Raw genomic sequence first — 24,441 nt, 5'->3', positions numbered from 1 at the left:
ACTTACCTGCCTTCCCACCGGTTTCTAGTGTGGTCTGGCCAGCGGCTATTCACCCACTCTGTGAGATGCGCATGAGAACCCGAAGCATGCACATATCCCCGTTCAAGACCACAGACTCGCGCCTCCTGGCTGGACCCGCCAGAAAAATGGCAGGCGTGGATAGGAGAATCGTGGTCAAGGTGTCCTCACACGCTACCAGCCATATTCCCAAGTGTGTCAGAATTTTAGAACTCGCCACCCCCCACTGAATCCAAATATTGCTCCCTCAGATGTGTGGGGAAATATTGGAATAAACCTATAATTGGAAAGCTTCTATTAGTTCATTATTTTGTTTTGGAAAATGTTTTCTAAATGTGACTTTGATCTATTGGTTCTGTTTGAACAGATACCGTCTTACAGCAGACATACTTTGCCCCAAGGAAAAAATTCCAGTCAAGCCAAAGAGATCTTTCTGCGTCGCCAAGAGAGTCTCCTCAAAGATGATGGTGTCCTGAATATAGTGCAGGTACATTGAGTCAACTGGGATAATGATGTCCACGGATAGTTGTTTCATTCTTGCAACATTTTATTTTTATCACAATGACATAATTGTGTTTCTTTTCAGGTTATACTTTGCAATTAAGAAGTATGTACATATTCCCTTGTATGTTAATATATGCAAGTCTAGAAATTACAGATGTTAGTGGACAAAAACATATTTCTATATAGTGCCTCTCATGACCATTGAACGCCCAAGAATTTTCAACCATTGAGGTAGATTGAAATGCAGTTCCAGAGTAACCTTCCATTATGCCTGGAGTCTCCCAGGAATTGAAGATCAATCTCCAGGTCACTGCTGTGTGCAACCCTGGAGAAAAATCAACAGGACACCAGAAAATATAGTTTTATTGTTTGATTTTCTTTGAACATTCCTGTTTGCCATAGCTAAAAATATTGAAGCTGGGGGGAAATGAAGACTGGCTGATACTACAGCATCATCCTAATGGGTCATAGAGGTTTACAACGTAGAAACAGGCCCTTCGGCCCAACTTGTCCATGCTGTCCCAGTTTTTAACCACTAAGCTAGTCCCAATGCCTACATTTGGCTCATTACCGCCATACCAATCTTACCCATGTAACTGTCTAAATGCTTTCTAAAAGACAAAATTGTGCCTGTCTCTGCTACTACCTCTGGCAGCTTGTTCCAGACACTCACCATCCTCTGTGTGAAAAAATTGCTCCTCTTGACTATATTGTATTTCTGCCTTCTCACCTTAAACTTATGCCCTCTAGTTTTAGACTCACCTACCTTTGGGAGAAGATGTTGACTATCTACCTTACCTATGCTCCTCACTATTTTATGGATCTCTGAAAGATCACTCCTAAGCCTCCTACACTCTAAGGAAAAAAGTTCCAGTCTATCCAGCCTCTCTTTATGTCTCAAACCATTAAGTCCCGATTATATCTTAGTAAATATTTTCTGCACTCTTTCTAGTTTAATAATATCCTTTCTATAATAGGATGACCAGAACTGTACACAGTATTACAAGTGTGGCCTTATCAATGCCTTGTATAATTTCAACAAGATACCCCAACTCCTGTATTCAACATTCTGACCAATGAAACCAAGCATGCTGAATGCCTTCTTCACCACTCTGTCCACCTGTGACTCCACTTTCAAGAAGCTATGAACATGTACCTCTAGGTCTCTTTGTTCTGTAACTCACCAACGCCCTAACATTAACTTGGCAAGTCCTGCCCTGGTTCGATCTACCAAAATGCATCACCTCACATTTATCTAAATTAAATGTGCCAACTGCCTTTCACCAGCCCACTGGCCCAATTGATCAAGATCCCATTACAATCCTAGATAACCTTCATCAATGTCCATTATACCACCAATCTTGCTGTCATCTGCCAATTTATGTCTCCTAAATTCTCATCCAAATCATTAATATAAATGACAAATAGCAGTGGGCCCAGCACCGATCCCTGAGGCACACTGCTGGTCACAGGCCTCCAGTTTGAAAAACAATCCTCTACAAACACCCTCTTTCTTCTGTCATCAAGCCAATTTTGTATCCAATTGGCTACTTCACCCTGGATCCTGAGAGATTTAACCTTATGCAACAACCTACCATGTGGTACCTCGTCAAAGGCCTCGCTAAAGTCAATGTAGACAATGTCAACTGCATTGCCCTCATCTACCTTCTTGGTTATCCCTTCAAATAAACTCAATTAAATTCATGAGACATGATTTTTCACTCATAAAACCATGCTGACTGTCCCTAAATCAGTGCTTGCCTCTTTAAATGCCTGTGGATCCTATCTCTCAGAATACCTTCTAACAACCTCTAACAGGGGCAAAGCTGGCAGAAGTCAGGAACTCTGGATGACTCAGGATATTGAGGCCCTGGTCAAGAAGAAGAAAGAGGCACATGACGTGCATAGGCAGCTGGGATCAAATGAAACCCTTGAAGAGCATAGCGGGTGTAGGAGTAGAGTTAAGAGAGAAATCACGAGGGCAAAAAGGGGACAGAAAATTGTTTTGGCAGATAAGGCAAAGGAAAATCCAAAGAGCTTCTACAAATACAAATACAAAAGAGTAACAAGGGAGAGCCTCAGAAGGATCAACAAGGTAATGTATGTGCGGATCCACAAGAGACGGGCAAGATCCTAAATGAATATTTCTCATCGATATTTACTGTTGAGAAAAGCATGGATGTTAGGGAACTTGGGAATTAAATATTGATGACTTGAGGAATGTACATATTACAAAGGAGGTGGTGTTGAAAGCCTTAAAGCACATCAAGGTAGATAAATCTGTGGAACCTGATGAGGTATATCCCAGAACGTTGTGGGAGGCTAGGGAGGAAATTGCGGGTCCCCTAGCTGAGATATTTGAATCATTGATAGTTACAGGTGCGGTGCCTGAAGATTGGAGAGTGGCAAATATTGTGCTTTTGTTTAAAAAGGGCTACAGGGAAAAGCCTGGGAACTGCAGGCCAGTGACCCTCACGTGTGGTGGGTAAATGCGTTGGAAGGTATTTTGAGAGACAGGATGTACATGCATTTAGAGATGCAAGGACTGATTAGGGACAGTCAGCATGGCTTTGTGAATGGAAAATCACATCTCACAAATTTGATTGAGTTTTTTGGAGGTATAACCAAGAAGGCAGTGCAGTTGATGTTGTCATGTGGACTTCAGCAAGGCCTTTGACAAGGTACCGCATGGAAGATTGTTGCATAAAGTTAAATCTCACGGGATCCAGGGTGAGGTATCTAAATGGATACAAAATTGGTTTCTTGACAGAAGCCAGAGGGTAGTTGCTTTTCAAACTGAAGGCCTGTAACCAGCAGTGTGCCTCAGGGATCAGTGCTGGGTCCACTGTTATTTGTCATTTATATTAATGATTTGGATGAGAAAATAGAAGGCATGGTTAGTAAGTTTGCAGATGACACCAAGATTGGTGGCATAGTGGACAGTGAAGAAGGTTATCTCCAATTGCAGTAGGATCTTGATCAATTGGACAGTGGGTTGATGAATGGTAGATGGAGTTTAATTTAGACAAATGCAAAGCAATGCATTTTGGTAGATTGAACGAGGGCAGGATTTACTCAGTTAATGGTAAGGTGTTGGGGAGAGTTACAGAACAAAGAGATCTAGGGGTACATGTTCATAGCTCCTTGAAAGTGAAGTCACAGGTGGACAGAGTGGTGAAGAAGGCATTCGGCATGCTTGGTTTCATCGGTCCCATATACCCATCCATGCTGAGTTCATCTGCCTTGCCCGTCAGGCCTCTTGCATTGAAATAAATGCAGTTTAATCTAGACTCCCCTTGCTCTCTGCTCTGCTCTTGTCTGACCTATCTAGTACTAGGATTACTGACACTGCCTTTACTACTTAATGTGCACTCTTTAACTTCTGTGCAGTCCTCAACCTTCTCTTCTGTCTCCCTATTGCTTTCAGTCACACCCCGCTGCCCAACTCCTGAATCACTCTAGCAAATCTTCCCGCCAAGATATTAGTCCCCTTTCCAGTTCAGGTGTAACCTATCCCTCTTGAAGAGGTCACCCGTGGCCCAAAAGAGATCCCAATGATCTACAAATCGAAATCCCTGCCCCCTGCACCAGCTCTCAAGCCATGGGTTCATCTGACTACCCTTCTTATTCCTACTTTCGCTAGTACGTGACATGAGGTTCTGCACTTTGGCCTCCTGCCTAACTCTCTATTTTACACTTCAGGACCTCATCCCTTTTCCTATCTGTATCATTGGTAAAAATGTGTACAACGTCCTCTGGCTGCCCCCGCTTCCCCTTAAGAATATTCTGCAACACTCGGTCTTTGACTCTGGCACCAGGGAGGCAACACACTACCCTGGAGTCTCGATCGTGACCACAGAAACTCCTGTCTGTGCCTCTAACTAACAAGAGCCCTATTACTACTGCTCATGTGCTCTTTGAGCCAGGTGCGGTGCCATAGCCCTGGCTGCTGCTGGTATTGAATCTTTTTGCTTTTCACTTGGAGTAGGAAGACAGCCTGACACATGGATGGATGCATTGGCTGACTAACGGTTGGACGCAAGTCATGTGATGAAACCTTCGGGAATATAGTTAATCACAATTGGCAACCCTACACTATTGTAATAAAAGAAACATGACAGCCAATCAGCCCATAGGAAATTTCCACAAAGAGCAATAAGATTGTGACCTGATAATCTGTAATTGCGACACCAACAATTCCCAGTCTTAGCATATCTGTTTGGATTACCTTTCCCTGTGGGAACAATGTGGGAACTATTCCATTTAATAAATGTTGCTTAATGTCTGTTTTAGAGCAATGGACAAAGCCATCTCTTACAAACATTAATATGAGTCATAGTGATAAAGCCTAATTGCTTTATCACTATGCTTCTCGTGCAATTCTTTTGTTTCAATGATTATATTTGAAAAGTTGGTGTTAGAAGAGAAGCAGTTCTGCTGGCCACATGTTTCATGTTGCTCCTCTCACTTTTGTTGGTTTAAAATGAGTGAGGCAGGAAATGGTGGACAGTGGGCATGAGATATGCAGTGTGCATTGGCAATGCCTAAGATCAGTAAACAAGACCCCTTCATTTTAGATTCAGAGCAACTGCCTCAATGAATTTATCAGTCAATTATTATGTATCAAAAAAGTTACTTATGGTGGAAGCTTAATTTCATGGACTGCAACTGATGGGCCAAATGGCCTCCTCCTGTGCCATATGAGCACCAAGAAGGCTTACTGCTTGGCTGATAGGCAAATACAGAAGGATTAGTTGAAGCTGGCTTGAAATAAAGAATGCCAAATGACATAGTGGATTGTGAGGGAGGTTGATCATAAAGGGAAAGATGGTATCTCAATTCAGTAATCTGCCCCAAAGTCATTCCAGTGGTCATGCTTACATGTTATTATTAAATCTCTGGAAGCAACTGCTCATCGAAAGTGTTGAAGATCTGGATCAAGTGAATGAGAAAAGGGAACTTTATTCTTTGGTGGCTGAAAGTTTTGAATTGTGATTGATGCAGACACAGTACTGTCCAGAGGATGGCCAATTTCTTAACCTCACCAAGTGTAGAATGTTGCTGCTTTCACAGGCTGATAATTGTTGATGACTGGACAGGCAGCTGAAGGAATACTATCCATTCATTGTTCTTTATTTCACAGAGGAGATCAATTTGCGTTGCTGGTGAATCACAAAAGAAGGGCAAACTTGCTCGATCCCTCACTGGTAAGAGACATTATTTACCTATATGTTTTGTCTCAGTGTAGCTTAGGAATTTAGAGCCACGTATAAAGTTGTCATCAGTTTGTTTCATATTTTATATCTGTGAAATGTCGAAATGTTGGATCCTGCTAAACATGCCGCACCTCAGGTATGAAATTACTCAGAAACTGTATCCCAAAATGTTATTTCCTGAAGGAAATTGAATGAATCAATGTTAGCTTCTTCTAGCATCTCTCCAGGAAGCCTAGCCACAGATTAACCACTTGATCACTGAGATTTTAACTTGGTGGAAGGTAGGGGCAGTTCAAATGGAGTGCATCTACTTCTTACCTGCTGCTTTCTCACCTCACTGTGAACTAACAAGGAAGCGGCCCCAACCTCTTGGGTTCTCCCCTTTAAGTACTCAACTCTGGCTCAGATGATTGTCATTGGGACACATTCAGTTGTTATAACTGGAGACCTGAGCAGCAGGGAATCTTGCTATCTATTAATCCCTATACCTTTCAAAACCATAGATACCAAGAGCTGAATAGTGAGTTGGGAGAGGTCCAGGTAGGTAAAATTTCTTAAATGATTTAGATTTTCCCATAGTCCGAGGGCAGAAGGTCTCCTCCAAATGCCAACAGGAGAACTTGTACCTCTCCTTTCTTTGGATTCTCCTACCCTTCCCCAATTATTATTCCACCCCTTGGCCCCACCCCCCCTCCCCCACCCCCACCACAACCTACCTAATTTAGGAGACCCTTTATCCACATCCCTGGTAGCAATCTTCTGCCACCAAGACTTTGGCTGTCATCTGCTAACCAGATTTACCAGGTTTGAGCAGGATTCTTGAATTAGACATGGAAATGAAGCCTGCGTTTTAAGGGAAAGGGGAGAAGAAAACAGTGCAAGGGGGTAAGGGGATTCAGGGCTTGTCACTTTAGTGATTGGTAAATCCAGAGGGACATGTTTCCCTCTCTGATTATCATTCAAGGCACTTGCTCAATGAAGAAAGCCATACGATCACGGGTTTTGAACAATTTGCAATATCTATCCTGTACTCTAACATTCAGGGTAGTATGAGGTACATGTAAAATAACAAGCTAGCTGTGGTAGAACACACGGCATTGCACAATAAATGGCAGACATGACCAAGGCAGAGTCCATGGACTCCTCAACAACCTATCTCGTTATCAACAACACTGTGAGTCCATCAATCTCACTGAATCTCTGTTGCTCATGAGGGAATCCAGTCTTTGCCTTTTGAAGATCTCCCTCTGAATTCAAAGTCATTCCAATTCAGGCAGCATCATTAGTAGCCCACCTTGCTGGGTTTCAATCATCTACCAAGATTGCATTCCCCTAGATTCCCAAGTGTGCACCCAAACACCAACTCACAAGCATGATTTCAGAGCTTTAGCCATGCTGAACAGAATACTACAACTCCAAAGGGGCATTGCAGCACAAAGTCACCAATCCTCCACTGCCTTCTTTGATCTTCAGGGCTTCTTCCAATCCCATCCTAATTGTCAGGGCTTCTCCTGAACCCCCTTTGATTGCCAAGGTTTCTTCCCGAGCCCTCTTGAAGTCTGCTAATGTAACCATTTACCACTTTTAACTTCGCTGGGACCTCTTCCTGCCCCTGTTCCCATCTGAGCCTGTCTTTGTCCCCTTTCCCTTTGGAGCCTCTTACTCTCTCTGCCCTTGTCTCCGACAATTATTTTCAATAATGTGCCATTCCTGGTCATGTGATCTGGGATTTTGTGCCATTTTCCATTTCTGTGCAGGCACACTGGGCCTCTCCTTGGGCCAAAGAACCTACACTGCTGAATTATGCAGGTCCAGCCCACTCCTTGTCGACACATGCGCAAAACTTCTAATGTCTGTTAGGAGATCCCAGACCCTTGCTCTCAACACCAAGGCAGGTCTAGTTTTCAAAGTAGGACACAGGGACAATGGGTGATGGGCAGAGGTGAGGTCAAGGCACAGTTCATAGGGTAGACTGTTGGATATTGGCTTGACAGTTGGTTTTGGTGGTCGGTGGTAATGGTAGTTGGGTCCACTATGGCTTGGTAGAAACAGTACTGCCCCCCCCCCACCCATGGCCCACAAGCAGCTCTGTCTTGCTCCATGTAGCAATCCTCAGCTCGCTACAGCTGCTGAATCTTCTGAAGCCTTGGGAATTAGGCCACTCAATAACCTATGTCATACAGTCTCAGTAAAATATTTAACAAGGGAATCAACCCCTGGGAGCGGTTTAGTCTCTCCTCCCATGTTAAGCCTCCACTAAACTGGAAGTGGGCATGATGAGTACATGAGATTTAATGGGATTGAGGGTTATAGGTAGGCCTAGTAGGTAGAGATATGATCAGTGCAACTTGCGGGCCAAAGGCCTGTTTGTGCTGTAGTGTTCTATGTTTTATGTTCTACATTCTATGTTCCCACTGGGGCCGGTTCAGATTTGAAATCTTCTCAATTTTCAATTCCTCTCCAAGCTCAGGGTCGCACGTTTTTTTGGGTTAATATTACCTGGAAAATCTTCACAGGTCACGCCACATGAGCTTGTTACTTGCCAATCCATACATTCGGAAGAATCCCGCTTCGTCTTAAAATCACAGTAGATTTGACTTGGATTTATCTCCTTTTTCTTTAATTCCTCCCTAGCAAGGTCAGCATTTGTTACCTATTCATAATTATTTTTGAACTGTGTGGCTTAACTGTCAGAGGGCAGTTAAGTGTCAACCACATTGCTGTGGGTCTGGAGTCGCATGTAGACCAGGTAAGGATAGCAGATTTCCTTCCCTAAAAGACATTAGTGAACCAAATGGGTTTTTACAACAATCAGTGATAATTTTATGGTCACCATCACGAAGAATAGCTTTATAATTCCAGATTTATTAATTCAATTCAAATTCTGCTGCTGTTTCACTGTCTTCAGAGCATTAGCCTTTGGATTTCTAGTCCAGTCATATTGCTGCTACGCCACCATTTCCCCTAGCTGCAGTGGTGGGATTTGAACTGTCTCCCCAGACCATTAGGCTGGGCCTCCAGTTGTGACATTACAAATGTATGCCACTGCCTCTCCCTTTTAGGAACCTGGTATGTAAGCCTGTTCTCCAATTACAGCAGAAAGACATTTCTAAATGGGCTTGCCTATCTACAATAGAATGCTCTGCATATCATGTTTACTTTGCAGGCTGTGAAAGTGTGTAAGAACATTTGAGAAATGGAGTACTATCCCAAATTACTCCTGGAAATTGGCTAAATCATTCAATTAGTCACTGTGTTAGTCATCATAAAGCAAAGTGCCTTGTTATCATGGAGAGTTCACAGACTCTGATCTCCAGAACATGCGATAATCCCCAGAATCCAGTGTAACATACCCATACTTTGATGTCACATTTGGAGTGGCAGAGGGGGAGGGGAGGCGGGTGGGCACAGGGAGGGTGTAAATGGACATGGTGGGCAATGAAAATCTATAATAAAAAATTACTCACCTTTAGAAGAATGTAATCTGCAAATCATGAAATATGAAGCCCTCCATGACAAAGCTCCATGTGCCAGACATTAGTTCAAATTAACTGTCTCAAATCACTTAATATAATTACCTGGGATGCAATACATTATGGACTGTATCCAGTTGAGGCATCAGGCACCACAGACAGCAACATTTATCTGCTGTCTGAAATATCTCAACATTAACTTTAAAATCTAGCTGTAAATCCCATTGTAATGCCTGCAGCAAAGCTTTGGGAGAAAGCTTTTTTTAATTCATTCATGGGACATGGGTATCGCTGGCTGGGCAGCATTTATTGCCCATCCGTAGTTGCCCTTGAAAAGATGGTGGTGAGCTGTATTCTTGAATTGCTGCAGTCCATGTGTGTTGACCCACAATGCCATTGTGGGGGGAGGGCAGGAATTCCAGGATTTTGACCCAGCGATAGCAAAGGAACAACAATATATTTCCAAGTCAGGATGGTGAGAGGCTTGGGGTTTGTGGGGGGGGGAGGGGGGGACTTGCAGGTGGTGGCGTTTCCATGTATCTGCTGCTTTTGTCCTTCTAGATGGAAGTGGTCATGGGTTTGGAAGGTGCTGCCTAAGGGTCTTTGGTGATTTGCTGCAATGCATCCTGTAGGCAGTACACACTGCTGCTACTGAGTGTTGGTGATGGAGGGATTGAATGTTTGTAGATGTGGTGCCAATCAAGCGGGCTGCTTTGTCCTGGATAGTGTCAAGTTTCTTGAGTGTTGTTGGGACTGCACCCGTCCAGGCAAGTGGGGAGTTTTCCATCACACTCCTGACTTTTGCCTTGTAGATTGATGGAAAGGCTTTGGGGAGTCAGGAGGTGAGTTACTCTCCACAATATTCCGAACCTCTGATCTGCCCTTGTAGCCACTGAATTGATGTGGTGAGTCCAGTTGAGTTTCTGGTCAATGTTAACCCCAAGGATGTTGACATTCAGTGATGATAACACCATTGAATGCCAAGGGGCGGTGGTTAGAGTGTCTCTTATTGGTGATTGTCATTGCCTGGCGCGAATGTTACTTGCCACTTGTCAGCGCAAGCCTGGATATTATGCAGATCTTGTTGCATTTGAGTTTGTAATATATAAGCTGCTGTACCTTTGTGATTGTGCAACATAACTTCTGCCATCTTTTATTCATGTACAAAGCTTACCGAACACACGGTAAGGTTAAAACTTTACACAGAGCAAATCTGCAAGTGAGAGTGAGCTGTAACTTAAAAGTGGCCTGCTCTACCCCTGCAAGTGTGGGTTTAAAATTAGCACCGCGAAACCACATGATGTTAATGGAGAGGTGCAATGGGTGTCTTATGTAACTGCAGTAATGGACAGAAAATGAAATGGGGGCCTGGACATTGAGTTGAAGCTGAGTAATCTAGCGACAAATTGTTGCCAGCCTCATTGGGCTGCATTGGCAAGTTGTTGGCTGGCCTTCCAAGTTGGAAGGCCTTCTGCTCGAAACTTGGGTGCAGTAATGTCCAATTTCACTCTGCTCATTTCCAAAATAGAGTATATACAAGACTAGCATCCTAAGCCCCAACTAGATTCTGATCAGATTATTAATATCTGTGGATGTGCTCTGATATGGCTAATATTTTATTCCAGGAAGGTACTGAATGTAAATTAGATGGGAACTGTCAGTGGAAATGTTGGAACAGAATATTGCCTTCACATTTTCATGACCTCGAAACATTCATATTTGATGAAATGCGGCATCTGATTAGCTAAAAGACTGGCTGTAAATGCAGGAATACAGTGCACGAGTGAGTACTGTGGGTGGAGAGCAGTGTGTGTGTGACGTGAATAGAAATGATGGGTGGAATTCCCTCCCGCTGGAGGGAATTTCCGGTTCTGCCAAAATCAACAGACTTCAGACCAGCTCGTCGCATTTCCCAGCCCCACATCAGTCATGACAGGACTGTAAAAGTCCATCCGAGGAGTAGGCTCAAGGCTGTTCCCGTGTGCTCAAAACTGTCAAATGTACTCAGCAATCTTCATTGGAAAGTACAAGAAAGTTACTTAATATCAGATTTATTCCTTTTTTCATTCAGTCAAAAAGATTTGTTTCGCTATCCAGTACATACTTGATCTCGAGCAGTTGCTAATTCATTTTAGTTTCAGAGTCTATCATTTCCACCCCTACATTGCTCAAGACTATGCGTCTAAATTCTTCCCCCATCATACCTCTCACTCCCTTCTGTCTCCACACTCCCCCCTCACTTCTTTGTGTCTCTGCATTCTACCTCTCACTACCTCAAACTTCAACATTCTCCCACTCCGTCCTGTCGCTAGCCTGTAGCCCTCACTCCCTCCTGTTGCTACACTCTCCCCTTGCTCTCTCCCAGATCCATACTCTTCCCCCTTGCTCCCTACAATCTCCACACTCTCCCGTTCACTCTGTCCAGAGTCTGCACTCTCTCCCCCTCACTCCCTGCAGCCTCAGAACTCTATATCTCATTCCCTCTACCCACTGTCCCTCACATCCTCAAGTCTCCGCACTTTGCATCTGTTCTGTCCCTCCAAGATCTCCAGTCCCCTTATCCCTCCCCACAACCTCTCCCTTTCTCTAGCACTCTCTCCAGCTTCCAGGCATGAGAGTCTCACCCTTCACATTCTGCGCTTTGCTCCCAGGTTGAATCTCACCTCGCTGCTGGCCTGGGCCCAGAACTCATTTCATTCTCAGGCTGGACCCCAACCTTGCTTTTAGTCTAGTTCCTGACGTCAGCCTCAGGGAGCTGCTCCTGTGCCAACTTCATATCACTCCAGAAACCATCACTTCCTGTTTCCAATGGAATTCATTGCCACAAAAGGCCAACAGTGGAGTTTCTTTTATTACGATCATAACTAGGCTTACATTAACATATTAGCTGTGGGAAGGCAAAGGGACGTCTGGTAAGTGGCATGCTTTCAAAAATGTATTAACCATGGTTCAGGGTAAACACATTCCTCTTAGAGGGAAGGGCAAGGCTGGTAGAAGTAGGGAATCCTGGATGACTCGGGATATTGAGGCCCTGGTCAAGAAGAAGAAAGAGGCACATGATATGCATAGGCAGCTGGGGTCAAGTGAATCCCATGAACAGTATAGGGGGTGTAGGAGTAGATTTAAGAGAGAAATCAGGAGGGCAAAGGGGGGACACGAGATTGTTTTGGCAGATTGTTGTTGTTGTTCGTCCGTCGTCATCGATGAGGACCTCAACACCATTAGTCATTTTGAGGTGGTTGCGGTGTGTCTGAAGATGACTGATCAGGCCAATTCGGGCATGGAATGTCCTGGCACATATTGGACAGACTTGTGTAGACATTGTAGTTGTTGCGCTGGTGGCTCTGGACTTGTGCAGCTCGCGCTTAAGTTGTGCTTCAGCAATACACCTTGCTTCGTGAGCTTGACAGCTCTTGTGGATGAGGCAGTGCCAGGTAGGGCAGTTTTGTGCCAGGGTTTCCCAGGTGGTCATGTCAATGTCAAGCGACTTCAGGGAGACCTTGAATGTGTCTTTGAAACATTTCTTCTGCCCTCCATGCCAGCGTCTTCCAGCAGAGTTCCCCAAAAAGGAGCTGCTTGGGTATGTGCTCATCTGACATATGGGTCTGTGTTCTCATCAGCAGTGTGTGGATTGATCGAAGATTTGCTCTAGAGAGAACTTCAATGTCTGGTACTTTGTCTTGCCATCGGATGCGTAATATTCTGTGAAGACAAGTCATGTGGAAATGATTGAGCTGTCTTGCATGCCTTCAATACACAGTCCACGTTTCACAGGCATACAGGAGGATAGTGAGTACTGTAGACGTTCAGTTTTGTTGCTGGGCTGATTCCTCGATGTTCCCATCCAGTGGAGCACAGCCTACTGAAAGCAGAACTTGCCTTTGCTATTCTACAGTTAAGCTCTGTATCAATAGTCACTGCTTGGGAGTGGGTGCTGCCAAGATAAGTGAACTGGTCCACTGCCTGTAGTTTCTGCCCTTTGATTGTGATTATGGGTTCTGTGTACGGTGCACGAGGAGCAGGCTGGTCCATGACTTCGGTCGTTTTAATGTTGATGGTGAATCCAAAGTTGTCACAAGCTGTGGAAAATTTGTCCATACTGACTTGCCTCTCTGGCTCTGAGCCAGCCTACAGGGCACAAATCTCTCAGAACAGTCTTTTCACTTTGGTTTTAGCTTGAAGTCTCCTCAGGTTGAAGAGCTTCCCATCCACTCTGTACTTGAGGTTGATTCCAGCAACAGTCACTCTGACATCCTGCATGTTTTTTCTCCTGACAACGACATAGTTGATAAGATGCCAATGCTTAGAGCGGAGGTGCACCCAAGAGGTCTTGTTACAGGTAGGCAGATGGAAGGTTGTGTTGGCAATGAGGAGGTCGTGTGCTGCACAGTTCTTCATTAAGACTAGGCTGTTACTGTTACACTTGCCCACTCCATGCCTCCCAGTGACACCCTGCCAGATTGCAGAGTCACACCCTACTCTTGCATTGAAATCACCAAGCAAGATCAGCTTAATGGTACTGCTCACTGCTGATAGTAGGGCATCTAGTTCTTCATAGAACTTGTCTTTCATCTCGTCTGGGTTGTTCATTGTGGGGGCATAGGCGCTGATCGGGGTGGCTTGATTCTGTAGCGGAAGCTGTAATGTCGTAAGCCGGTCATTCACATCCTTAGGTAGACGAGCAAGTTCCTGAACAAGGTGACTCCTGACAGCGAATCCAACTCCAGCATCACGACGCTCATCTCTTCCGTGATCGCTCCAGAGAAAAGTATATCCACCTCCAGATTCAATCAACTACGTTGACAAGACGAGTTTCACTCAGGGCTGCTATGTCAATGTTGTATCTTGTAAGCACTCTGGCAACTAAGGCTGTTCTTCTCTCTGGTCTGTCTGCTGTAGGGTTGTCCAAAAGTGTACAGACGTTCCAAGTTCCAATGGTGAGTGGTATCACCTTGTGTTTTATTTTGTTTGTTCAACCGCAAGATGGGATCCCCACCAGCTGTGGTAAACTGGCCAGGGTGTAGTGAAGCAGGCAATGTTTAGGGCATCTTTTCCAGCCCCTTCCTCATTCTACAGAAGGGAGCAGTGGGTTCCTGAAGAGGATGGCTCAGTCGCCCAGGTAGACGCCGAGTTGCACTGCTGCTTTGGTCAGCGGAAAGTGACCATTAGACCCGAGCCGCCTGTGTGCAGGTCCATGACTACAGCTCACAGTGTATCCACACCTGCTGCTTCGTCGTTCGCCCATTGCCACAGGACTTCAAAGGTTGAACAGGATGAGGATGATGATGTAATGATGATGATGGTGTCGACACTGGTGCTTGATTTGGATTAAAGTAAGGGAGAGTTGCACAGCGTCAGCCTCACTCCCTCTTCCCAATTCCCATCTGGATCCAATGGCAAGACAAGAGTCAAGACGGCTGGAGAAGGGACTAGGCGCAGTGGATAACCAGGATGTCTTCTGTGTCTTGTCCTGCTCATCACATTCCACAACGCTTGCAGAGACCACCATCTTGATCGTTGGACCTTCCATTGGTCTCGTCCGCTCAATCTGCCGGAGTCTGTCTTCACATGCTGGATAAACATCTCCCTATCTCACCGAGGGTTGAGACCGGTCAGCTACCCTCACCCGGTTTAGTCGGCTTGTCAAAGCCGTTGCCCGGGGTGTGCCGCTGTCACATGCAAACAGCTATGGGGAGCCACAGGTGAGAGCTGAGTGCCAGGTGGGGACAAAGGACAGACAAACCACCCTGAAAGGACACGACATGTTCTCCCACCAGAGGTACTACCCCTCCCTGACACCCTATAGATCCATACATTGGCAGATAAGGCAAAGGAGAATCCAGAGAACTTCTATAAATACATAAAGGGCAAAAGATAACAAGGGAGAGAGTAGGGCCTCTCAAGGATCAATAAGGTCACCTATGTGCAGATCCACAAGAGATGGGTGAGATCCTAAATGAATATTTCTCATCAGTATCTCATCAGAAAAGCATGGATGTTAGGGAACTTGAGGAAATAAATAGTGACGTATTGAGGAGTGTACATATTACAGAGAAGGAATGCTGGAAGTCTTAAAGAGCATCAAGGTAGATAAATCCCCAGGACCTGATGAAGTGTATCCCAGGACACTGGGAGCTAGGGAGGAAATTGCGGATCCCCTAGCTGAGATATTTGAATCGTCGATAGTCACAGGTGAGGTGCCTGAAGATTGGAGAGTGGCAAATGTTGTGCCTTTGTTTAAAAAGGGCTGCAGGGAAAAGCCTGGGAACTACAGGTCGGTGAGCTTCATATGTGTGGTGGGTAAATGTGTTGGAAGGTATTTTGAGAGACAGGATGTACAGGCATTTATCAATGCAAGGACTGCTTAAGAACTGTCAGCATGGCTTTGTGAATGGAAAATCACGTCTCACAAATTCAACTGAGTTTTTTAAAGGGGAAACCAAGAAGATGGATGAGGGCAGTGCAGTTGATGTTATCTACATGAACTTTAGCAAGGCGTTTGCCAAGATACCGCATGGTAGGTTGTTGCATAAGGTTAAATCTCATGGAATTCAGGGTGAGGTATCTAAATGGATACAGAATTGGCTTCTTGCGAGAAGCCAGAGGGTGGCTGTAGAGTGTTGTTTTTCCAACTGGAGGCCTGTGACCAATGGTGTGCCTCAGGGATCAGTGCTGGGTCCACTGTTATTTGTCATTTATAATAATGGTTTGGATGAGAATACAAGAGGCATGGTCAGTAAGTTTGTAGATGACACTAAGATTCGTGGCATAGTGGACAGTGAAGAAAGTTATCTCCAATTGCAATGGGATCTTGATCAACTGGGCCAGTGGGCTAACAAATGGCAAATGGAGTTTAATTTGGACAAATGTGAGGTGATGCATTTTGGTAGATTGAATTCAGGGCAGGACTTACTCAGTTAATGGTAGGGTGTTGGGGAGAGTTACAGAACAAAGAGTTTTCGGGGTATATGTTCATAGCTCCTTGAAAGTGGAGTCACAGGTGAACAGAGTGGTGAAGAAGGCATTCGGTATGCTTGGTTTCATCGGTCAGAACATTGAATACAGGAGTTGGAATGTCTTGTTGAAGTTGTATAAAACATTGGTAAGGCCACACTTGGAATACAGTGTGCAACCCTGACCCTATTATAGAAAGGATATTATTAAACTAGAAAGAGTGCAGAAAAGATTTACTAGGATGCTACTGGGAGTTGAGGGATTGAGTTAGAAGGAGATGCTGGATAGACTGGGACTTTTTTCTCTGGAGCATAGGAGACTGAGGGTCTATAAGATCATGAGGGGCACAGATCAGCTAGATAGTCAATATTTTTTCCCAACGGTAAGGGAGTCTAAAACTAGAGGGCCTAGGTTTAAGGTGAGAGGGGAGAGATACAAAAGTGTGCAGAGTGGCAATTTTTTCACACAGAAGGTGGTGAGTGTCTGGAACGAGCTGCCAGAGGTGGTACTAGAGGCGGATACAATTTTGTCTTTTAAAAATCATTCAGATAGTTACTTGGGTATGATGGGTATAGAGGGATATGGGCCAAATGTAGGCAATTGGGATTAGGTAAGGGTATTTTTAAAAAAGGACGGCATGGACAAATTGGGCCAAAAGGCCCGTTTCCATGCTGTGAACGTCTATGACTCTATAACATCGCACAAGTAGGCTTACATTAACACTGCAATAAAGTTACTGTGAAAATCCCCTGTGCATTTAAGACAGAGATGGATAGGTTCTACATTAGTAAAGGGATCAAAGATTATGAGTAAAACGCAGGAGAATGGTGCTGAGAAATACATCAGCTATGATTGAATGATGGGACAGACTAGCAAGGCTGGATGATGCTGGGGCCTCAGCTATTTACCATTTATATAGATGATCTGGAGGAGGGAACCGAGTGTAGGGTGTCGAAATTTGCTGATGACACCAGGATTGGTGGAACGGCAAATTGTGCGGAGGGTGTGGAGAGTCTACAGAAGGATTTAGATAGGCTGGGCGAATGGGCCAGGAAATGGCAAATGGAATTTAATGTTGGCAAGTGTGAGGAGGTCCACTTTGGTAGGAATAATGGTAGGAAGGACTATTACTTACGTGGCGAAAAACTGCAGCAGGCAACGGTGCAGAGGGACCTCGGGGTCCTTGTGCATGAGTCGCAAAAACCCAGCTTGCAGGTGCAGCAGGTGGTCAGGAAGGCAAATGGGATGCTGGCCTTCATAGCGAGGGGGATTGAATATAAAAGTAGGGAGGTCTTGCTGCGGCTGTATAGGGCATTGGTGAGGCCGCAGCTGGAGTACTGTGTGCAGTTTTGGGCGCTGTACTTACGCAAGGATATTTTGGCCTTGGAGGGAGTGCAGAGGAGGTTTACTAGGCTGATACCGGAGTTGAGGGGGTTGAGCTATGAGGAGAGGCTGAATAAACTAGGCTTGTACTCGTTAGAGTTTAGAAGAATGAGGGGAGATCTCATTGAGACGTATAAGATGATGAATGGGATGGATAGGATAGAGGTGGAGAGACTCTTCCCGCTCAGAAAGGACAGTAGGACTAGGGGGCACAGCCTCAAGATAAAGGGGGGGCGGTTTAGAACGGAGTTGAGGAGGAACTTCTTCACTCAAAGGGTGGTGAATCTCTGGAATTCTCTGCCCGTTAAAGTGGTGGAGGGTACCTCGCTAAATATTTTTAAGACGTAGGTTGATGGGTTTTTGATAAGAGAGGGGATTAAGGGTTATGGGGAGAGGGCAGGAATGTGAAACTGAGCCACGACAGATCAGCCATGATCTTATTGAATGGCGGGGCAGGCTCGAAGGGCTAGATGGCCTACTCCTGCTCCTATTTCTTATGTTCTTAGGTTCTTATATCTTATGGTCGTACGTGGCACAAACCTTCGCTGTAGGGTCAGGGTCAGAGACATCTGCCAAGGGCCTCAAGAAGCAGGGAATCAACCTATCAGAAGTTTAAACTTAAGATAATGGCAAAATAATGGAAATTCTCAGTGGGTCTACACGGCATCTGCGGAGAGTGGGTAGAGCCAATGTTTTGAGTCTGGATGATATTTCATCAGAGCAGAGTAGTTTAAACTTCCTGGACATTTCCTACATATATCTATGTGTCAATCCTTTCTGACATGCATGTACATCCCATCTGCAAGTTCATTCAGTTTAATCACAACTGCTACCGTCTTAACATTTAGTGCATCATGCAGCTGGGAGGTTGATGAATTTAGAAGGCTCGCAAGAATACTTTCCCAATCACTTCAATGAGACATCTGTGCAGCTCTCCAATGCCTCTCCATACCTCTCATTCATTTCTTCATGCACAGACATAGTTCAACAATATACAATGGGATATCTAGGATTGCTTGAGGTGTAGTTAGTTATTGAAATTCATCTAAAGATCTTGAGAAGCAGGCTCACCATTCAATTTTCAGTCCATTTCCCATTTCCTTTGGTGCTGTTTCTTTGCCATTCAGGACCTTTTATGATAATTGGGATTCAATTGCTTTTTTTTCTCAGTTGTGGTACAGTAACAGTATGTTTTCCCAGGAAAATCCCTTACATCTATCCTTTCTGAAAGAAGAGGAAGCACAGATCATTACCCAGCGGGTCAGGGTATACCCACAACAATGAGTTCACCATTGTGCTTTCAAGGTCCATTAAAGTCCCACTTTATGAGGTGCAGTTCACTTGGGCAACGATGAATGAGTTATGCAACATGTTGCAATGTTTTTAACTCACCTAAGGAAGACACTGTGCCAGTGGTTGCAAAGGTCTCAACAACCCTTACCTTTTCTGTTCATTTCAAAATGCTATTTCTCATTTGTAGTCTTTCTAAAGTATTCACAGTAGATGCATCAAGTGAAATTGGTGCCTTGCTTATCCAAGCAGCCAAGTTAATCTTTTTCCCCATTGCCTCACATTAACAAAAAGCTTTGCACTTTTACCAAATGGCAGGATTTCTGCAAGTGGAGTAGTTATAGACTGTAGCCCGAAGCCTTTATGTGATCCATTGCAAAATAACCTTCACTTACATGGATCGGAAAGGATCAGAGCCCCAGGAAATTAGAGCATTTGCAACAATCCACTTTCAGATAAGAAAGTGAGTGCTCATTTCCTTGGCAGCTGTTGTTTAACTTACAAAGTCAAGTCTCAAGGTGGATCATGGATCAATGGAATCTGTATTCTGAAGCTGTGATGCGTGACAACTCTGTAATATCTGAGGATATTCAGCTGAACACCAGTCTAATGAGTTGCCTGCAGTCACCCGACTAATCACTGAGCATATCATTAGCATGTCGAAACAGTATGCCTGGTGCCTGAATAGATGTGAGGATGTCTTACAGTACACCTCTGCTATGTTGCGATATGTTGCTTGAGACACAAAGTCATTTTTGGCAGGACAGCAGGTTTCCTTCCCTCGAGAATATTAATGAATCAGTTGGATTTTAACATCAATTTAACATCATGGCTGTTTTTACCTGTCATGAGCCTGTTATTTCCAGATTTTAGTTTTAAATGAATTGAATTTGTATGAACTGGCATGCAGGGCATTTGAACTCGTGGTCTCTGGATTACTAATTCAGAGTTTTTGTATTACTAGTCATGTAACATAATCACATCACAATACCCAGCAATGTGTTTTCACTGACAATACCTTAAATGGGTGGCAGGGTGGCGCAATGAGTGGCAAGGTGGCACAATAGTTAGCACTGCTGCCTCGCAACTCCAAGGAAGTGGATTCAATTCTGGCCTTGGATGACTTTCTGTGTGAAGTTTACACCTTCTCCCCATGTCTGTGTGGGTTTCCTCCAGGTGCTCTGGTTTCCTCCCACAGTCCAAAGATGTGTGGGTTAGGTGGATTAGCCATGGTAAATGTGTAGGTTTGCAGGGATAGGATGGGGAGATACTCTGTCAGAGAGTCAATGCGGAACCAGTAGACTGAATGGTTTCTTCTGCATTGTAGGGGTTCTGTAATTCTATGAAATATCATAGGCAACTCAAAAATCTTCTTTCTTCTCACCTTATGGTTCAATCTTGCCAATCTCTGGAAGAAGTCTATGTACAGGCAACTGTGAATCCAAATGCTTTTGAGAACATTTTAACTTAATCGCTAATTTTATTGGATAGTGATAGAGGAGTAGAAGACATTAGCCAATAGATTCTCCTATGTTATGCTGGTCCTCTATAAAATTAGGCATTGGTTCCTCATGTTGATTCTTCATTCCACCCAATGAGGGAGATTTTAAGCCATCCCACTAGGTAAGAGACTAACAAGATTGGATGTAATCTTGGTTTTACATTCTGCCTGACTCCCCTTACTATTGAAGTCTGCAAGTAGTATTGGATGGGGTGTAAAATTAGCATTCCACCTGATCCCTTGGAGTTCCCACAAGGCACATTAGGTTAAAAGTTCTCCCTTTATCTCAAAAAATGCTCTGATGCTAAATCCCTGAAATTTGTTTCCACAGTCCATTCCTTGGGGTCAAATGCATGTCTTCTGAAATCAAATCTGACACCATACCTGGATATCACCTAAACATTAAAATCATCTGTGAGTGAACACAAAGGCCGGGACTCTCCCAGAGAAATTCTCAGAGCAAAATTTGTGTAAAAACTGGAGTAAATCCTGCTGTTTTTTTTTCAGCAGGATTTTCAAAATGAATCTCCCACACTCAGTGCATTCCAGAGTGCCCTAGTATGAATCACGATAAAGTCTGTGGGTGGGGCCCGTTTCCGCGGGAGAGGCCAGCAGCATAGCGCTGAGCAGGTCACTGCGCATACGTCGATCCATCATAGCGGGGATTGGCGCAAGTGCAGTGGCCTCGCACTGCCAACCTCCTAATCACTGCCCCTCTGAACCCCCCATTCCCCAATCGCTGGCCTTCCTCATCATTCTTTTTAATCATATAACTCCTTATTTATTGTTAGATTATTTTATTATCGCGCATTTAGAGCTGAATTCCTTCACACCGTATTGGGATTTCTCCTTTAGGTTGTTAATTCAGTGCCATAAACATCACATTACCAGACTATATACAGAATTACACAGCCTATCTGTAAGTATCTACCCTGTACGGAAGTTCACACCCTACACATATATGTGTGGCGGGGAGATGACTGGAACTTCAGTGTCCAGACTTTTGGCATAGAAGTGGGGTTGGATGCCAGGCGTTGCCCACCATGAGGTATCCCCTGCAGGACACTGAGTCCCTGCTATCAGCTGTTAACGTCCCAGGAGGATGCTGGGCAGAGAACATGTTTGGCCTGTTGGCCCCTCGTCAAGATGATGTAAGATACTCGTGGCAGGTTAGGGACAGAGGCTGAAGCCTAGAGTGTGGGCTAAAGCAAAGGGTGAGGCAGAGTCTGGAGCCCAGAGAATGGGCTGGTGATGCCGGGGAATCCAGATGTCCAAGAAAGAGTGAGAAGGGAGAGGAGTGCAAGAGAGCAGCAAGCATCGGGAGTAGGAGCTTGAAGCTGGGGTGTACCAGAGTTGAGGGCCTAACACACGAATATGGCCGACTGAAGCCCCTGATGGTGGCTGGAGCACCAGGAGGTGGCAGCGGAGCAGGTGAACAGGGGCAGAAGACCTAGGTCACCTGCTCTGAATCTGAAAGGCCTTGAGGAATGGAAGATCCCCGTTGTGGCTGGGAGACAAGATAATCTGGATCACTTGGTCATGGGAAATTAGCACCAATTGAACTGTGCTACCCAGCTGATTCAAGATCACGAGTTCAGTTCTCGACAGCCTCCTGGTGAATCTGGAGTATAGGCCATGAATATCCATTGTAATTGATTTGTTCCTCTTGGTTAAGCTTTTCTATTAATGTTTATCAAGATTTAATGCCAGTGTAATAAAATAAGCTGTGTTTTATAACCACCCTGCAGTCAGTGTGTTTGAATCCACATTGCAAGTACACCATACAGGAATGAAACTTGAGAACAATAATAGCCATTTGGTTCTTCGGGACCACTCTACAATTTAATACAAACATGGCTGATCTTCCACTTCAGTCCCATCTTTACTGTACTATCTCCATATCACTTAAATATATTGGTATTCAAAAATCTATTATCTGTGCCTTGGACATATTCAATAATTAAATACCTAATTCATAACTGCACCATATACATAGAATTTCACTACTTTCATTTAAAGGATTAAGGACAAAGAGTTTGGGATAGTTCTTTCAAAGGGCCAGCAAATGTATGATGGGTCAAATGTTCTTCTATTCTGTATGGTTTCATGGTTCTACATGCAACTACAGAGCGATACAAAACTGTACAATATATACCAAAACTACCTGACATAATAGAACTGCAATACAATTTTCATTTCCTTCTACAACACTCCACCTTGTCAATGACCCTCTTATTGCATGCAGACAGTAATCCCCAACTTGAACTGTTAATAATCCATACGCAAACGAACTGTGGCTTTAATTCTACCATGTCTATTGCAGTAAAGCTCTGCCATATCTGTGCCTCATTCGGTGCTGAACCTTAGTGTTTATCTCTGTAACTCTGTTATGTGTTGGGAGAATTTTTATTACAGCTTATTTATTTTATTACAGCTTATTTTATTACAGCTTATTTTATTACACTGGCATTAAATTAATTTTTTATTTTTTATTGTTTTTTTATTTTTCTGCTGGTAATTGCTTCAGGGATGGCAGTTCAGGCAGTAAGCTGCATCTCCTGTGGGATGTATGTGGTGAGGGAATCTAGTAGTGTTTCAGGTGATTTTACTTGTAGGAAGTGTGTTAGATTGCAGCTTCTGGAGGAGCGTGTAAAGGAGCTGGAGGTGGAGTTAGAGGAACTCCGCATAATTCAGGAGGCGGAGGTGGAAATTGATAGGAGTTATAAGGAGATTGTCACTCCTAGAAATGAGTCTTGGGTCACTGCCAGGAAGAGGGGAAAGAAGCAGGTGGGGGGACAATCCCCCGGGGCTGTTCCCCTCCAAAATAGGTTTTCGGTCCTGGAGGCTACAGTTGAGGAGGAATCAACTGGGGATAGCCAAAGGGAGCAGGTCTCTGGGGGTGAGCCTATTGTAAAAGCTCAGGTGGTTAGGGGATGCAAAAGATTGGGCCTCGTGATTGGGGACTCCACAGTTAAAGGGACAGATAAGAGAGTTGGAAGTAAAGGTAGGGACTCAGGGCTGGTGTGTTGCCTACCAGGGGCTGGGGTCCGGGATGTATCGGACAGAGTATTCAGGACTCTTAGGGGAGAGGGAGAACAGCCCCAAGTTATAGTTCATGTGGGGACACATGACATAGGGAGGTTAAGGGAAGGGGATATTAAGCAGAGATTTATGGAGTTGGGGTGGAAGCTGAAGGCCAAGTCTGATAGAGTGGTTATCTCCGGACTCTTGCCTGTGCCACGGGATAGTTTAGAGAGGAATAGAGAGAGGGAAAGTTTGAACTCGTGGCTGAGGGGTTGGTGCAGGAGGGAGGGGTTCAGGTACTTGAGCAATTGGGGCTCATTCTGGGGAAGGTGGGACCTCTATATGAGGGATGGTCTGCACCTGAATCAGAGGGGGACCAATATCCTGGGGGGTAAATTTGCTAAGGCTATCCAGTTAGGTTTAAACTGATTCGGAGGGGGGGTGGGATCCTGAGTAGAGGGGTTGAAAGTGAGGGGGGCATAGATGGGGACTGCAATGCACAGCATCGCAGGGGTGGGGTGGAGCAGGGTTTGAAATGCGTATACTTTAATGCGAGGAGTATTCGCAATAAAGTGGATGAACTTGCAGCGTGGATCAGTACCTGGGGCTTCGATGTTGTGGCCATTTCAGAGACATGGATAGAGCAGGGGCAGGAATGGTTGCTGCAGGTCCCGGGGTTCAAATGTTTTAGTCGGAGTAGAGAAGGAGGTAGGAGGGGGGGAGGGGTAGCTTTATTGGTCAGGGATTGTATCACAGTGTCAGAGAGGAAGTTTGATGAGGACTTGTCTGTTGAGGTAGTATGGGCGGAGATTAGAAATAGGAGAGGAGAGGTCACCCTGTTGGGAGACTTTTATAGACCTCCTAAAAGTTCTAGAGAGGTTGAGGAAAGGATTGCGGAGACGATCCTGGTTAGGAGTGAAAGTAATAGGGTAATTGTTATGGGGGATTTTAACTTTACTAATATTGATTGGAATTGTTATAGCTCTAGCTCGTTAGAGGGGTCAGTTTTTGTACAAAGCGTGCAGGAAGGTTTTTTGACTCAGTATGTGGATAGGCCAACTAGAGGTGAGGCTATATT

General features: G+C 44.6%; 1 protein-coding gene across 1 annotated transcript in view; it reads left to right on the top strand.

Annotated features, from left to right (window-relative positions):
• LOC145342642 (sodium/hydrogen exchanger 2-like) overlaps window positions 1-24,441 on the top strand; it is a 151,359-nt gene that overhangs the window by 121,659 nt on the left and 5,259 nt on the right. The window contains exons 10-11 of the mRNA XM_080188188.1: window positions 386-505; window positions 5,666-5,729. Coding sequence (XP_080044314.1) covers window positions 386-505; window positions 5,666-5,729 — 184 coding nt within the window. The remainder of the gene's footprint in view (window positions 1-385; window positions 506-5,665; window positions 5,730-24,441) is intronic.

This window comes from Carcharhinus amblyrhynchos, chromosome 4, assembly GCF_965287045.1.
Source record: "Carcharhinus amblyrhynchos chromosome 4, sCarAmb.v2.hapA, whole genome shotgun sequence".
In the NCBI taxonomy this organism is placed as follows: Eukaryota; Metazoa; Chordata; class Chondrichthyes; order Carcharhiniformes; family Carcharhinidae; genus Carcharhinus; species Carcharhinus amblyrhynchos.
Note: the sequence above shows the minus strand (reverse complement) of the source record. Positions and strands in the feature narration are given on the sequence as shown.